Source organism: Mesoplodon bidens (assembly GCF_964165515.1).
Source record: "Mesoplodon bidens genome assembly, chromosome: X".
Taxonomy (NCBI): domain Eukaryota; kingdom Metazoa; phylum Chordata; class Mammalia; order Artiodactyla; family Ziphiidae; genus Mesoplodon; species Mesoplodon bidens.
Genome location: NC_138163.1, coordinates 134,212,883 through 134,228,651, shown reverse-complemented (window position 1 = coordinate 134,228,651; position 15,769 = coordinate 134,212,883). Strand labels below are relative to the sequence as shown.

The window sequence follows — 15,769 nt, the reverse complement described above, 5'->3', positions numbered from 1 at the left end:
TATGTGCTGGTATATAGAGTGTGCACTGAGTCACAGTAAGGTGTGTGTGTGTGTGCTGGTATAGGCTGAGCATGGGTCACAGTGAGCGGTGTGTGTGTGTGTGTGTGCTGCAGTAGGCTGTGCATTGAGTCACAGTAAGGTGTGTTTTTGTGTGTGTACATGCTGGTATAGGCTGTGCTTTGAGCCACAGTGACATGTGTCTCTGTGTGTGTGCTGCTATAGGCTGTGCACTGAATCACAGTGAGCCTTATTTGTGTGTGTATGTGTATTTGTGTATGTGTGTGTGATGGTACAGGCTGAGCACTGAGTCACTGAGGTGTGTGTGTGTGTGGTGCTACAGACTGTTCGTTGAGCCACAGTGAGCCATGCTTGTGTGTGTATGTATGTATGTGTGTACTGGTATTAGCTGTGCATTGAGTCACACTGAGCCGTGTCAGGGGGGCTGGTATACTCTGAGCACTGAGTCACAGTTAGATGTGTGGTGTGTGTGTGTATTTGCTGGTATGGACGGTGCACTGAGTCAGAATGAGCCGTGCGTGTGTGTGTGTGTATGTGGTGGTGTAGAGTGTGCATTGAATCACACTTAGGTGTGTGTATGTGTGTGCATGTGCTGGTATGGGCTTTACATTGAGTCACTGAGGTGTGTGTGTGTGTGTGTGGTGCTACAGACTGTTCACTGAGTCACAGTAAGCCATGTGTGTGTATGTGTATGTGTGTGTGTGTACTGGTATAAGCTGTGTATTGAGTCACAGTGAGCTGTGCATGTGTGTGTTTGTGTGACTGTGCTGTTATACATTGTGCATTCACTCACAGTGAGCCATGCGTGCGTGTCTGTGTGTGCAGGTATGGACTGTGCATTGAGTCACAGTGAGGTGTGTGTGTATGTGCTGGTATAGACTGTGCATTGAGTCAAAATGAGCCGTGTGTGTGTATGTGTGTGTATGTAGTGGTGTAGGGTGTGCAGTGAGTCACAGTAAAGCGTGTGTTTGTTTGTGTGCTGGTATAATCTGAGCATTGAGTCACAGTGAGTAGTGTGTTGTCTGTGTGTGCATGCTGGTACAGACTGTGCATTGAGTCACAGTTAGGTGTCCATGAGTGTGTGCTTGTATGGGCTTTGCATTGAGTCACAGTGTGGTGTTTATGTTTGTGTGTGTGTTGTGCTACAGACTAAGCATTGAGTCATAGTGAGGCATGTGTTTGTGATGGTACAGGCTGTGCAATGAGTCACAGAGAGCCGTGTGTGTGTCTGTGTGGGTCTTTGCTGAAATAGGCTGTACATTGAGTCACGCTGAGCCGTATGTGTGTGGCAGTGGGGGGCTGGCATACGCTGTGTGCTGAGTCACAGTGAGTCATGTGTGTGTTTGAGTGTGCTGGTATAATCTGAGCATTGAGTCACAGTGAGCTGTGTGTGTGTTTTTGTGTGTGTGTGCTGGTATAGGCTGTACATTGAGTCACATTTAGATGTGTATATGTGTGTGTGTGTGCTGGTATGGGCTTTGAATTGAGTCACTGGGGTGTGTGTGTGTGTGCTTGTGTGTGGGCTGGTATAGGCTGAGCATTGAGTCAGAGTGTGCCGTGTGTATGTGTGGGGGGGCTGATATACTCTGAGCACTGAGTTACAGTGAGTTGTGTCGTGTGTGTGTGTGTGTGTGCTGGTATGGACTGTACATTTGAGTCACGATGAGCCATGCGTGTGTGTCTGTGTGTGTGTGTATTTGGTGGCTTATGAGTCACAGTGTCTGCATTGAGTCACAGTAAGGTGTTTGTGTGTGTGTGTCTTTGCTGGTATGGGCTTTGCATTGAGTCACAGTGAGGTGTGTGTGTGTGTCTGTGTGCTGGTATAAACTGTGCATTGAGTCACACTGATGTGTGTGTGTTGGCTTAATGTGATTCTAAGCAAAATGCTTATGATAAAATGCTAAAGAAAAAAATGGGTAAGAAACCCACACATACCAAGATGGGTGCAGCGGGAGTGATCAAGATGACAGAGTAGAAGGACATGAAGCTCACCTCCTCCCATGAATACATCAAAAATACATCTACACGTGGATCAGTTCTCACAGAATACCTACTGAACGCTGGCAGAACACCTGAGACCTCTAAAAGGGCAAGAAAATCTCCACATAACTGGGTAGGACAAAAGGGAAAAAAAAGTGAGAATGGAATCAGGACAGGACCTGCACCCCTGGGAGGGAGCTGTGAAAGAGGAAAGGTTCCTGCACCGGGGGAAGTCCCCTCACCAGTGGAGAGATCACCCAGGACAGGGGAGAGCTAAGGAGCCTTGGAGAACGCAGCAACTGGTTTGCAGCAGCCAGAATGGCGAGAAACCTGCACAGACGGTCAGTGCCACTGCTCTGCACTCCCCAGCCTGAGACACACGTCCACCAGTGCAGGTGGGACCTAGGTGTGGAAGCTTGGGCTTTGGAGGTCAGACCCATGGAGAAGACTGGGGTGGGCTGTGCAGAAATAGCCTGAAAGGGCTGAAGCCAGATGCAATGGCATCTGAGGGTGTACACGGAGGAAGCCTGGGCCACCTTAGAGGCCAGGTGCCATTGTGTAGGCAATGCACAACGGGACGGGTGGGACCTGCCATTACAGCTTTTTTCCCTGCATAAGCTCTCAGGAGGCAGGACATCACCTAGACGAGCTCCAGGAGCCATCATGAGCCACCTCTGCTCCCATCGTGTGCTCTGGGGGCGTGCATGAGCCACCACCGCCAGCAAGAACCCCACGACCGGGCACCAGCCACTGCATGTGCACACCCCCTATCAAGGGGATAACAGCCAGCACACACTGAGGAAAGAGGCAACAGGCATCCATACTAAAAACGGCCCTTGCACCAAAAATATTAAACCCACACAAGCTACATAGGGACACTCCCACATACAAATATCCCTCCAAGATCACAGGAGATAAAAGTGTTTCTCCTAAACTCACAGCATAAGAGAAATATAAGTAAAATGAAGAAGCAGACGAACCACTCCCAATTAAAAGCCCAAGAGAATTCCCCTGAAAGAAACAAACAATGAAACAGACCTCTTTGGTCCAATACACACCAATATCTAAAAGGAGATAATGACCTGAAGGAATGAAGAAAGACTATTGACAGAAATGCAGACTATTGTTAAAAGGAACTACAAACTATAAAGAGGAACCAAGAAAAATTAGAAAACTCATTTGCCAAGACAAAAACTAAACTAAAGGCAATGAGTAGCAGAGTAAATAGTGCAGAAGAATGAATAAGTGACCTGGAAGATAGAATCATGGAAATCACCCAATCAGGAAAGCAGACAGAAAGCCAAATGAAAAAAAATGAAAGCAATATAAGAGACCTGTGGGATAACATAAAGCATGCCAATCTACGCATAATAGAGATTCCAGAAGGGGAAGAAAGAGAAAATGGGATCAAAAATGTGTTTGAAGAAATGATGGCTGAAAACTTCCCAAACTTAAAGAAGGAAACAGATATCCAGGTACAGGAAGCACAATGGGTCCCAAACAAGATAAACCCACACAGACCTACACCAAGACCTATTACAATAAAAATGGCAGAAGTTAAAGAGAGGATTCTAAAGGCAGTAAGAGAAAAACAAAGAGTTAGTCACAAAGGAACTCCCATAAGGCTATCAACTGATTTCTCTCCAGAAACACTGCAGGCCAGAAGGGAGTGGCAAGATATAATCCTAAGGGAAATATTGAAAAGTCTTCTCTAAATACAAAAGAAGTCAAAATATATAGGAAAGAGAAAATCACAATTGAAAAGCAAATCACCTAAATAAGCCAGTACCCAGATGTTTTTAAAAATTTAAAAATTTCTGTGGAAGTGATGATAACCACCATGAACAGCAAAAGAATGAACGTGAAGATGTAACAGAGGAATCAAAATCATCAAATGTGGGGGAGGATAGTAAGAAAAATAGATTTTTTTTCATTTCCTACAATGTGTTTGAGCCTATATAACTACCAGTCTAAGGCAAGCGGATATAGGATGGGATTAACATACTTGAAAAACAGGGTACCACAAATCAAAAACATACAATAGAATCACAAAGAACAAAAAGAATATAAATATAATACGAAAGAAACTCATCAAACCAAAAAAGGGAAAACAAAAAAGAAAAATAAAGGGACAAAATATATATATATAATCAATGGGAAAACAAGGCTAAAATGGCAATAAATATGTATCTATCAATAATTACCTTAAACATCACTGGACTAAATGCTCCAATCAAAAGATACAGAGTGGCGAGGGGGGTTGGCGCGCGCTAAACGGGAGAAGCACTGGTTTGAGAAAAGCATGGGTCGCAAGTACACATTGGGACCCTGCCATTAATGGAGGGGAAAAGCGGGGAGACGCCAGCAGATTCCATCCTGTAAGCTGGTAGGAAGCCTGAAGGCTTGATGGGATTCCAGTGTGATAGGAGGCAAGGACATGCTTCAGGACCCCGGAGGAAGATGGCGGAAGAGTAAGACGCGGAGATCACCTTCCTCCCCACAGATACATCAGAAATTCATCTACACGTGGAACAACTCCTACAGAACACCTACTGAACGCTGACAGAAGACCTCAGACCCCCCAAAAGGCAAGAAGCTCCCCACATACCTGGGTAGGGCAAAAGAAAAAAAGAATAAACAGAGACAATAGGATAGGGACGGGACCTGCACCAGTGGGAGGGAGCCGTGAAGGGGGGAAGGTTTCTACACACTACAAGCCCCTTCGCGGGCGGAGACTGCAGGTGGCGGAGGGGGAAAGCTTCGGAGTAGCGGAGGAGAGCACAGCAACAGGGGTGCGGAGGGCAAAGCGGAGAGATTCTGGCACAGAGGAGCGGTGCCCTCAGGCACACACCAGCCCGAGAGGCTTGTCTGCTCGGCCGCCGTGGCGGGCGGGGCTGGGAGCTGAGGCTCGGGTATCGGCTTTCAGTCGGAGCGCAGGGAGAGGACTGGGGCTGGCGGCAGGAAGAGAGCCTGAAGGAGTTAGTGCACCACGGCTAGCCCGGAGGGAGTCCGGGGAAAGGGTCTGGAGCTGCTGAAGAGGCAAGAGACTTTTTTCCCTTTTGTTTCCTGGTGCGCGAGGAGAGGGCATTAAGAGGGCTGCTTGGGGAAGCGCCGGTGACAGGCACGAGCCGCGGGTAAGGCACGGACCTCGGAGACGGGCGTGGGCCGCCGCCGCCGCCGCCGCCGCGGGGCCTGTGTGCGAGCGCGGGTCACTGTCCGCCCCGCCTTCCGGGGGGCCTGTGCACCCCGCCACTGCTGGGGTCCCCGAGACCCGGGGACGGCTTTCCCGGGAAAGCGCACGGAGCGCCACGGGCTGCTGCAACGTCACGCCGGCCTCTGCCGCCGCAGGCCCGCCCCACACTGCGCGCCCCTCCCTCCCCTCTGCCTGAGTGAGCCAGAGCCCCCGAATCAGCGGCTCCTTTAAACCCGTCCTGTCTGAGCGAAGAACGGACGCCCTCCGGCGACCTACGCGCAGAGGCGGGGCCAGGTCCAAGGCTGAGACCCGGGAGCTGTGAGAGCAGAGGCAGGGAAATCTCTCTGTGCAGCCTCAGAGGCAGCGGATTAAAGCTCCACGGTCCATTTGATGTGCCCTGCGTCTGTGGAGTGCATGAATGGACAGCGAATCATCCCAAATTGAGGAAGTGGACTTTGAGGACAAGATTTAAGACTTTCCCCCCTTTTCCTCTTTTTACAACGAATTATTCCAAATTAAGGAGGTGGACTTAGAGAGCAAGATTTCAGACTTCTCGCCCTTTTCCTCTTTTTACAACGAATTATCCCAAATTGAGGAGGTGGACTTGGAGAGCAAGATTTTTGATTTTTCCCCCTGCTCTCTTTTTGTGAATGTGTATGTGTAATCTTCTGTGTAAGATTCTCTCTGTATAGCTTTGCTTCCACCATATGTCTCAGGGTTCTATCGGTCCGGTTTTTTTTTTTTTTTTCAATAATTACTTTCTAATTTTAATAACGCTACTATATTTCATACTTTATTCTATTTTACTTTACCTGCTCTTTCTTTTTTTCCTACTCTCCCTTCCTCCCTCCCTCCCTCCGCTCCTCCTTTCCTTCTTTCTTTTTCTTTCCTCCCTCCCACCCTTCTTCTTTCCACTTTCTTTTTCTTTCCTTCCTCCCTCCCTCCTGTCTTTCTTCCTTTCCTTTCTCCCTCCCTCCCTCCTTTCTTTCCATCCTTCCTCCCTCCCTCCCTCCCTCCTTTCTTTCTTCCTTCCTTCCTTCCTTCCTTTCTTCCCTTCTTCCTTTCTTTCCCTCTCTCTTTCTTTCTTCTACTAATTCTTTCTTTCTACTTTTTCTCCCTGTTACTCTGAGCCGGGTGGATGAAAGGCTCTTGGTGCTGCAGCCAGGAGCCAGTGCTGTGCCTCTGAAGTGGGAGAGCCAACTTCAGGACACGGGTCCACAACAGACCTCCCAGCTCCACATAATATCAAGCAGCGAAAATCTCCCAGAGATCTCCATCCCAACACCAGCACCCAGCTTCAGTCAACGACCAGCAAGCTACAGTGCAGGTCACCCTATGCCAAGCAACTAGCAAGGCAGGAACACAACCCCACCCATTAGCAGAGAGGCTACCTAAAAACATAATAAGGCCATAGGCACCCCAAAACACACCACCAGACGTGGACCTGTCCACCAGAAAGACAAGATCGAGCCTCAACCACCAGAGCACAGGAATTAGTCCCCCCCACCAGGAAGCCTACCCAACCTACTGAAACAACCTTAGCCACTGGGGTCAGACACCAAAAACAACGGGAACTACGAATCTGCAGCCGGCAAAAAGGAGACCCCAAACACAGTAACATAAGCAAAATGAGAAGGCAGAAAAACACACAGCAGGTGAAGGAGCAAGATAAACACCTACCAGACCTAACAAATGAAGAGGTAATAGGCAGTCTACCTGAAAAAGAATTCAGAATAATGATAGTAAAGCTGATCCAAGATTCTATTTCCATGATCCATAATCTTGGAAATAGAATAGACAACATGCAAGAAACAGTTAACAAGGACCTAGAAGAACTAAAGATGAATCAAGCATCGATTAAAAACACAATAAATGAAATGAAAAATACTCTAGATGGGATCAATAGCAGAATAACTGAGGCAGAAGAACGGATAAGTGAGGTGGAAGATAAAATAGTGGAAATAACTGATGCAGAGCAAAATAAAGAAAAAAGAATGAAAAGAACAGAGGAGAGTCTCAGAGATCTCTGGGACAACATTAAACGCACCAACATTCGAATTATAGGGGTTCCAGAAGAAGAAGAGAAAAAGAAAGGGACTGAGAAAATATTTGAAGAGATTATAGTTGAAAACTTCCCTAATTTGGGAAAGGAAATAGTTAATCAAGTCCAGGAGGCACAGAGAGTCCCATACAGAATAAATCCAAGGAGAAATACACCAAGACACATATTAATCAAACTGTCAAAAATTAAACACAAAGAAATCATATTAAAAGCAGCAAGGCAAAAACAACAAATAACACACAAGGGAATCCCCATAAGGTTAACAGCTGATCTCTCAGCAGAAACCCTACAAGCCAGAAGGGAGTGGCAGGACATAATTAAAGTGATGAAGGAGAGAAACCTGCAACCTAGATTACTCTACCCAGCAAGGATCTCATTCAGATTTGATGGAGAAATTAAAACCTTTACAGACAAGCAAAAGCTGAGAGAGTTCAGCACCACCAAACCAGCTTTACAACAAATGCTAAAGGAACTTCTCTAGGCAAGAAACACAACAGAAGGAATATACCTACAATAACGAACCCAAAGCAATTAAGGAAATGGGAATAGGAACATACATATCAATAATTACCTTAAATGTAAATGGACTAAATGCTCCCACCAAAAGACACAGAGTGGCTGAATGGATACAAAAACAAGACCCATATATATGCTGTCTACAAGAGACCCACTTCAGACCTAGAGACACATACAGATTGAAAGTAAAGGGATGGAAAAAGATATTCCATGCAAATGGAAATCAAAAGAAAGCTGGAGTAGCAATTCTTATATCAGACAAAATAGACTTTAAAATAAAGACTATTAGAAGAGACAAGGAAGGACACTACATAACGATAAAGGGATCGATCCAAGAAGAAGATATAACAATTGTAAATATTTATGCACCCAACATAGGAGCACCTCAATACATAAGGCAAATACTAACAGCCATAAAAGGGGAAATCGACAGTAACACACTCATAGTAGGGGACTTTAACACCCCACTTTCACCAATGGACAGATCATCCAAAATGAAAATAAATAAGGAAACACAAGCTTTAAATGATACATTAAACGAGATGGACTTAGTTGATATTTATAGGACATTCCATCCAAAAACAACAGAATACACATTTTTCTCAAGTGCTCATGGAACATTCTCCAGGATAGATCATATCTTGGGTCACAAATCAAGCCTCGGTAATTTTAAGAAAATTGAAATTGTATCAAGTATCTTCTCCGACCACAATGCTATGAGACTAGACATCAATTACAGGAAAAGATGTGTAAAAAATACAAACACATGGAGGCTAAACAATACACTACTCAATAACGAAGTGATCACTGAAGAAATCAAAGAGGAAATTAAAAAATACCTAGAAACAAATGACAATGGAGACACGACGACCCAAAACCTATGGGACGCAGCAAAAGCAGTTCTAAGGGGGAAGTTTATAGCAATACAATCCCACCTTAAGAAACAGGAAGCATTTCGAGTAAACAACCTGACCCTGCACCTAAAGCAATTAGAGAAAGAAGAACAAAAATACCCCAAAGCTAGCAGAAGGAAAGAAATCATAAAGATCAGATCAGAAATAAATGAAAAAGAAATGAAGGAAACGATAGCAAAGATCAACCAAACTAAAAGCTGGTTCTTTGAGAAGATAAACAAAATTGACAAACCATTAGCCAGACTCATCAAGAAAAAAAGGGAGAAGACTCAAATCAATAGAATTAGAAATGAAAAAGGAGAAGTAACAACTGACACTGCAGAAATACAAAAGATTATGAGAGATTACTATAAGCAACTCTATTCCAATAAAATGGACAACCTGGAAGAAATGGACACATTCTTAGAAATGCACAACCTGCCAAGACTGACTCAGGAAGAAATAGAAAATATGAATAGACCAATCACAAGCACTGAAATTGAAACTGTGATTAAAAATCTTCCATCAAACAAAAGCCCAGGACCAGATGGCTTCACAGGTGAATTCTATCAAACATTTAGAGAAGAGCTAACACCTATCCTTCTCAAACTCTTCCAAAATATAGCAGAGGGAGGAACACTCCCAAACTCATTCTACGAGGCCGACATCACCTTGATACCAAAACCAGGCAAGGATGTCACAAAGAAAGAAAACTACAGGCCAATATCACTGATGAACATAGATGCAAAAATCCTCAACAAAATACTAGCAAACAGAATCCAAGAGCACATTAAAAGGATCATACACCATGATCAAGTGGGGTTTATCCCAGGAATGCAAGGATTCTTCAATATACGCAAATCAATCAATGTAATACACCATATTAACAAGTTGAAGGAGAAAAACCATATGATCATCTCAATAGATGCAGAGAAAGCTTTCGACAAAATTCAACACCCATTTATGATAAAAACCCTGCAGAAAGTAGGTATAGAGGGATCTTTCCTCAACATAATAAAGGCCATATATGACAAACCCACAGCCAACATTGTCCTCAATGGTGAAAAACTGAAACCATTTCCACTAAGATCAGGAACAAGACAAGGCTGCCCACTCTCACCACTCTTATTCAACATAGTTTTGGAAGTTTTAGCCACAGCAATCAGAGAAGAAAAGGAAATAAAAGGAATCCAAATTGGAAAAGAAGAAGTAAAGCTGTCACTGTTTGCAGATGACATGATACTATACATAGAGAATCCTAAAGATGCTACCGAAAAACTACTAGAGCTAATCAATGAATTTGGTAAAGTAGCAGGATATAAAATTAATGTACAGAAATCTCTGGCATTCCTATACACTAATGATGAAAAATCTGAAAATGAAATCAAGAAAACACTCCCATTTACCATCGCAACAAAAAGAATAAAATATCTAGGAATAAACCTACCTAAGGAGACAAAAGACCTGTATGCAGAAAACTATAAGACACTGATGAAAGAAATTAAAGATGATACAAATAGATGGAGAGATATACCATGCTCCTGGATTGGAAGAATCAATATTGTGAAAATGACTCTACTACCGAAAGCAATCTACAGATTCAATGCAATCCCTATCAAACTACCAATGGCATTTTTCACAGAACTAGAACAAAAAATTTCAAAATTTGTTTGGAAAAACAAAAGGCCCCGAATAGCTAAAGCAATCTTGAGAACGAAAAACGGAGCTGGAGGAATCAGGCTCCCTGACTTCAGACTATACTACAAAGCTACAGTAATTAAGACAGTCTGGTACTGGCATAAAAACAGAAAGATAGATCAGTGGATCAGGATAGAAAGCCCAGAGATAAACCCACGCACATATGGCCAACTTATCTTTGATAAAGGAGGCAGGAATGTACAGTGGAGAAAGGACAGCCTCTTCAATAAGTGGTGCTGGGAAAACTGGACAGGGACATGTAAAAGTTTGAGATTAGATCATTCCCTAGCACCATACACAAAAATAAGCTCAAAATGGATTAAAGACTTAAATGTAAGGCCAGAAACTATCAAACTCTTAGAGGAAAACATAGGTAGAACACTCTATGACATAAATCACAGCAAGATCCTTTTGGACCCACCTCCTAGAGAAATGGAAATAAAAACAAAGATAAACAAATGGGACCTAATGAAACTTCAAAGCTTTTGCACAGCAAAGGAAACCATAAAGAAGACCAAAAGACAACCCTCAGAATGGGAGAAAATATTTGCAAATGAAGCAACTGACAAAGGATTAATCTCCAAAATTTATAAACAGCTCATGCAGCTCAATAGCAAAAAAACAGACAACCCAATCCAAAAATGGGCAGAAGACTTAAATAGGCATTTCTCCAAAGAAGATATACAGACTGCCAACAAACACATGAAAGAATGCTCAACATCATTAATCATTAGAGAAATGCAAATCAAAACTACAATGAGATATCATCTCACACCAGTCAGAATGGCCATCATCAAGGAATCTAGAAACAATAAATGCTGGAGAGGGTGTGGAGAAAAGGGAACACTCTTGCACTGCTGGTGGGAATGTGAATTGGTACAGCCACTGTGGAGAACGGTATGGAGGTTCCTTAAAAAACTACAAATAGAACTACCATATGACCCAGCAATCCCACTACTGGGCATATACCCTGAGAAAACCATAAGTCCAAAAGAGACATGTACCAAAATGTTCATTGCAGCTCTATTCACAATAGCCCGGAGCTGGAAACAACCTAAGTGTCCATCATCGGATGAATGGATAAAGAAGATGTGGCACATATATACAATGGAATATTACTCAGCCATAAAAAGAAACGAAACTGAGCTATTTGTAATGAGGTGGATAGACCTAGAGTCTGTCATACAGAGTGAAGTTAGTCAGAAAGAGAAAGACAAATACCGTATGCTAACACATATATACGGAATTTAAAAAAAAAATGTCATGAAGAACCTAGGGGCAAAACGAGAATAAAGACACAGACCTACTTGAGAATGGACTTGAGGATATGGGGAGGGGGAAGGGTAAGCTGTGACAAAGCGAAAGAGAGGCATGGACATATATACACTACCAAACGTAAGGTAGATAGATAGTGGGAAGCAGCCGCAGAGCACAGGGAGATCAGCTCGGTGCTTTGTGACCGCCTGGAGGGGTGGGATGGGAAGGGTGGGAGGGAGGGAGATGCATGAGGGAAGGGATGTGGGAACAGATGTATATGTATGACTGATTCACTTTGTTATAAAGCAGAAACTAATTTAAAAAAAAAAAAAAAGAGAAATCTAGAAACAATAAATGCTGGAGAGGGTGTGGAGAAAAGGGAACACTCTTGCACTGCTGGTGGGAATGTGAATTGGTACAGCCACTATGGAGAACGGTATGGAGGTTCCTTAAAAAACTACAAATAGAACTACCATATGACCCAGCAATCCCACTACTGGGCATATACCCTGAGAAAACCATAATTCAAAAAGAGACATGTACCAAAATGTTCATTGCAGCTCTATTCACAATAGCCCGGAGCTGGAAACAACCTAAGTGTCCATCATCGGATGAATGGATAAAGAAGATGTGGCACATATATACAATGGAATATTACTCAGCCATAAAAAGAAACGAAACTGAGCTATTTGTAATGAGGTGGATAGACCTAGAGTCTGTCATACAGAGTGAAGTTAGTCAGAAAGAGAAAGACAAATACCGTATGCTAACACATATATACGGAATTTAAAAAAAAAATGTCATGAAGAACCTAGGGGCAAAACGGGAATGAAGACGCAGACCTACTTGAGAATGGACTTGAGGATATGGGGAGGGGGAAGGGTGGGCTGTGACAAGGCGAAAGAGAGGCATGGACGTGTATACACTACCAAACGTCAGGTAGATAGATAGTGGGAAGCAGCCGCAGAGCACAGGGAGATCAGCTCGGTGCTTTGTGACCGCCTGGAGGGGTGGGATGGGGAGGGTGGGAGGGAGGGAGATGCATGAGGGAAGGGATGTGGGAACAGATGTATATGTATGACTGATTCACTTTGTTATAAAGCAGAAACTAATTAAAAAAATGAATAAATAAACTTAAAAAAAAATGGATAAAAAAAAAAAAAAAAAAAAAAAAAAAAAAAAAAAAGATACAGAGTGGCAGATTGTAGGGTCTTGTTTTCTAATCCAATATGCTGCCTAGAAGAGACCCACTTTAGGGCAAAGGACACACACAGATTGAAAGTGAGGGGATGGAAAAAGATATTTCATGGAAATGGAAATGAAAAGAAACCAGGGGTCGCAATACTCGTATCAGACAAAATAGACTTTAAAACAAAGGCCATAAAGAAAGACAAAGAACAACACTATATAATGATAAAAGGATTAATCAAGAAGAGGATTTTACACTTGTCAACATATATGCTCCTAATACAGGAGCACCCAAATACATTAAATAAATACTAACAGACATAAAGGGAGAAATTGACAGGAATAAAATAATAGTAGGAGACTTTAACACCCCACTCACATCAATGGACCAATCTTCTAAACAAAATCTCAATAAGGCAACACAGGTCCTACATAATACAATAGAACAGTTAGACTTAATTGATATGTTCAGGACATTACACGCAAAAAAACCCCAGCATACACATTCTCTTCAAATGCACATGGAACATTCTCTAGGACTGACCACATACTAGGGCATAAAACAAGCCTCAACAAATTTAAGACGATAGAACTGATCTCAAGCATCTTTTCTGACCACAACAGCATGAAACGAGAAATCAACCACTGAAACAGAAACGAGAAAAAAATGATTACGCGGAGACTGAACAATATGCTACTTAAAAAAAAAACAACAATGGATCAACAATGAAATAAAATACAAAATTTAAAAATGACTTGAGGGGCTTCCCTGGTGGCGCAGTGGTTGAGAGTCTGCCTGCCGATGCAGGGGACACGGGTTCGTGCCCCGGTCTGGGAGGATCCCACGTGCCGCGGAGCAGCTGGACCCGTGAGCCATGGCCGCTGAGCCTGCACGTCCAGAGCCTGTGCTCCACAACGGGAGAGGCCACAACAGTGAGAGGCCTGCATACCGCAAAAAGAAAAAAAATTAGAAAAAGAACAAACAAAACCTAAAGTCACCAGAAAGAAGGAAATAATAAAGATCAGAGAGGAAATAAACAGAGATTAAAAACCAATAGAAAGGGCTTCCCTGGTGGCGCAGTGGTTGAGAGTTCGCCTGCCGATGCAGGGGACACGGGTTCGTGCCCCGGTCTGGGAAAATCCCACATGCCGCGGAGCGGCTGGGCCCGTGAGCCATGGCCGCAGAGCCTGTGGGTCTGGAGCCTGTGCTCCGCAATGGGAGAGGCCCCAACAGTGAGAGGCCCGCGTACCGCAAAAAAAAAAAAAAAAAGAAAAGAAAAAAGAAAAAAGTCAATAAAACCAAGAGCTGGTTCCTTGAAAGGGTAAACAAAATCAACAAACCTCTGGCCAGGCTCACCAAGAAGAAGAGAGAGAAGACCCAAATAAACAAAATAAGAAATGAAAAAGGAGACATAACAACTGACACCGTACAAATACAAAAACCATAAGGGAATACTATGAACAATTATATGCCAATAAATTCGACAACCTAGAAGAAATGGACAACTTTCTAGAAACATACAGCCCATCAAAACTGAATCAAAAAGAAATAGGTAATTTGAACAGACCAATCACTAGAGATGAAACAGAATCTGTAGTTTTAAAACTCCCCCACAGGGCTTCCCTGGTGGTGCAGTGGTTAAGGATCCACCTGCCAATGCAGGGGACATGGGTTCGATCCCTGATTCAGGAAGATCCCACATGCTGCGGAGCAACTAAGACCGTGTGCCACAACTACTGAGCCTGCGCTCTAGAGCCCACGAGCCACAACTACTGAGCCCATGTGCCACAACTACTGAAGCCTGTGTGTCTAGAACCCGCAATGAAGAGTAGCCCCTGCTTACCACAACTAGAGAAAGCCCGTGCACAGCAACAAAGACCCAGTGCAGCCAAAAATAAAATAAATAAATTTATTTTTTTTAAAAACTCCCTCACAAACAAAAGTCCAGGACCAGATGGCTTCACAGGCAAATCCTACCAAACATACAAAGAAGAAATTATACTGATCCTTCTCAAACTCTTCCAAGAAACTGAAGAGAAGGGAACAATCCCAAAGACATTCTATGAAGCCACCATCACCCTGATACCAAAAGCAGACAAAGACACCACCAAAAAAGAAAATTGTAGGCCAATACCTTTGATGAATATAGATGCAAAAATTCTCAACAAAATATAGCAAGCTGGATCCAACAACACATAAAAAAGATCAGCCTTTTCCTCAGCTTCCGCTAAGGTGCTTGGTCCTTCTGAGGAAGCTAAGGCCGCGTTGGGGTGAGGCCCCCACTTCATCCGGCGACTAGCACCACGCCCGGGAGACCCTGCCTAGCCCTCGCCCGCACCATGGCCTCCGTCTCGGAGCTCGCCTGCATCTACTTGGCCCTCATCCTGCACGATGATGAGGTGATGGTCATGGAGGATAAGATCAATGCCCTCATTAAAGCAGCCGGTGTAAATGTTGAACCTTTCTGGCCAGGCTTGTTTGCAAAGGCTTTGGCCAATGTCAACATCGGGAGCCTCATCTGCAATGTGGGGGCAGGTGGACCTGCCCCAGCACCTGGTGCTACACCAGCAGGAGGTCCTGCCCCCTCCACCACTGCTGCCCCAGCTGAGGAGAAGAAAGTGGAAGCAAAGAAAGAAGAATCTGAAGAGACTGATGATGACATGGGCTTTGGTCTTTTTGACTAAACAAACCTCTTTAGTAGCACGTTCAATAAAAAGCTGAGTTCTTTGCAAAAAAAAAAAAAAAAGATCATACACCATAACCAAGTGGGATTCATCCCACATTCATAAGGATGGCTCAACATATGCAAATTAATCAATGTGATACACCACATAAACAAAAGTCAAAAACCACTTGATCACCTCAATAGATGCAGAAAAAACATTTGACAAAATTCAACATCCATTCATGAGAAACATTCTTACCAAAGTGGGTACAGAGGGAATATATCAACATAATAAAAG

The 15,769-nt window shown here is 43.6% G+C and overlaps 1 protein-coding gene across 1 annotated transcript; it reads left to right on the top strand.

Annotated features, from left to right (window-relative positions):
* The first annotated feature begins 15,034 nt into the window (after positions 1 to 15,034).
* LOC308609172 (large ribosomal subunit protein P1-like) lies at positions 15,035 to 15,521 on the top strand. The gene has a single exon (XM_081222719.1). The coding sequence runs from the start codon at positions 15,146 to 15,148 to the stop codon at positions 15,488 to 15,490; it is 345 nt and encodes a 114-aa protein (XP_081078845.1). The 5' UTR covers positions 15,035 to 15,145; the 3' UTR covers positions 15,491 to 15,521.
* Positions 15,522 to 15,769: the final 248 nt, after the last annotated feature.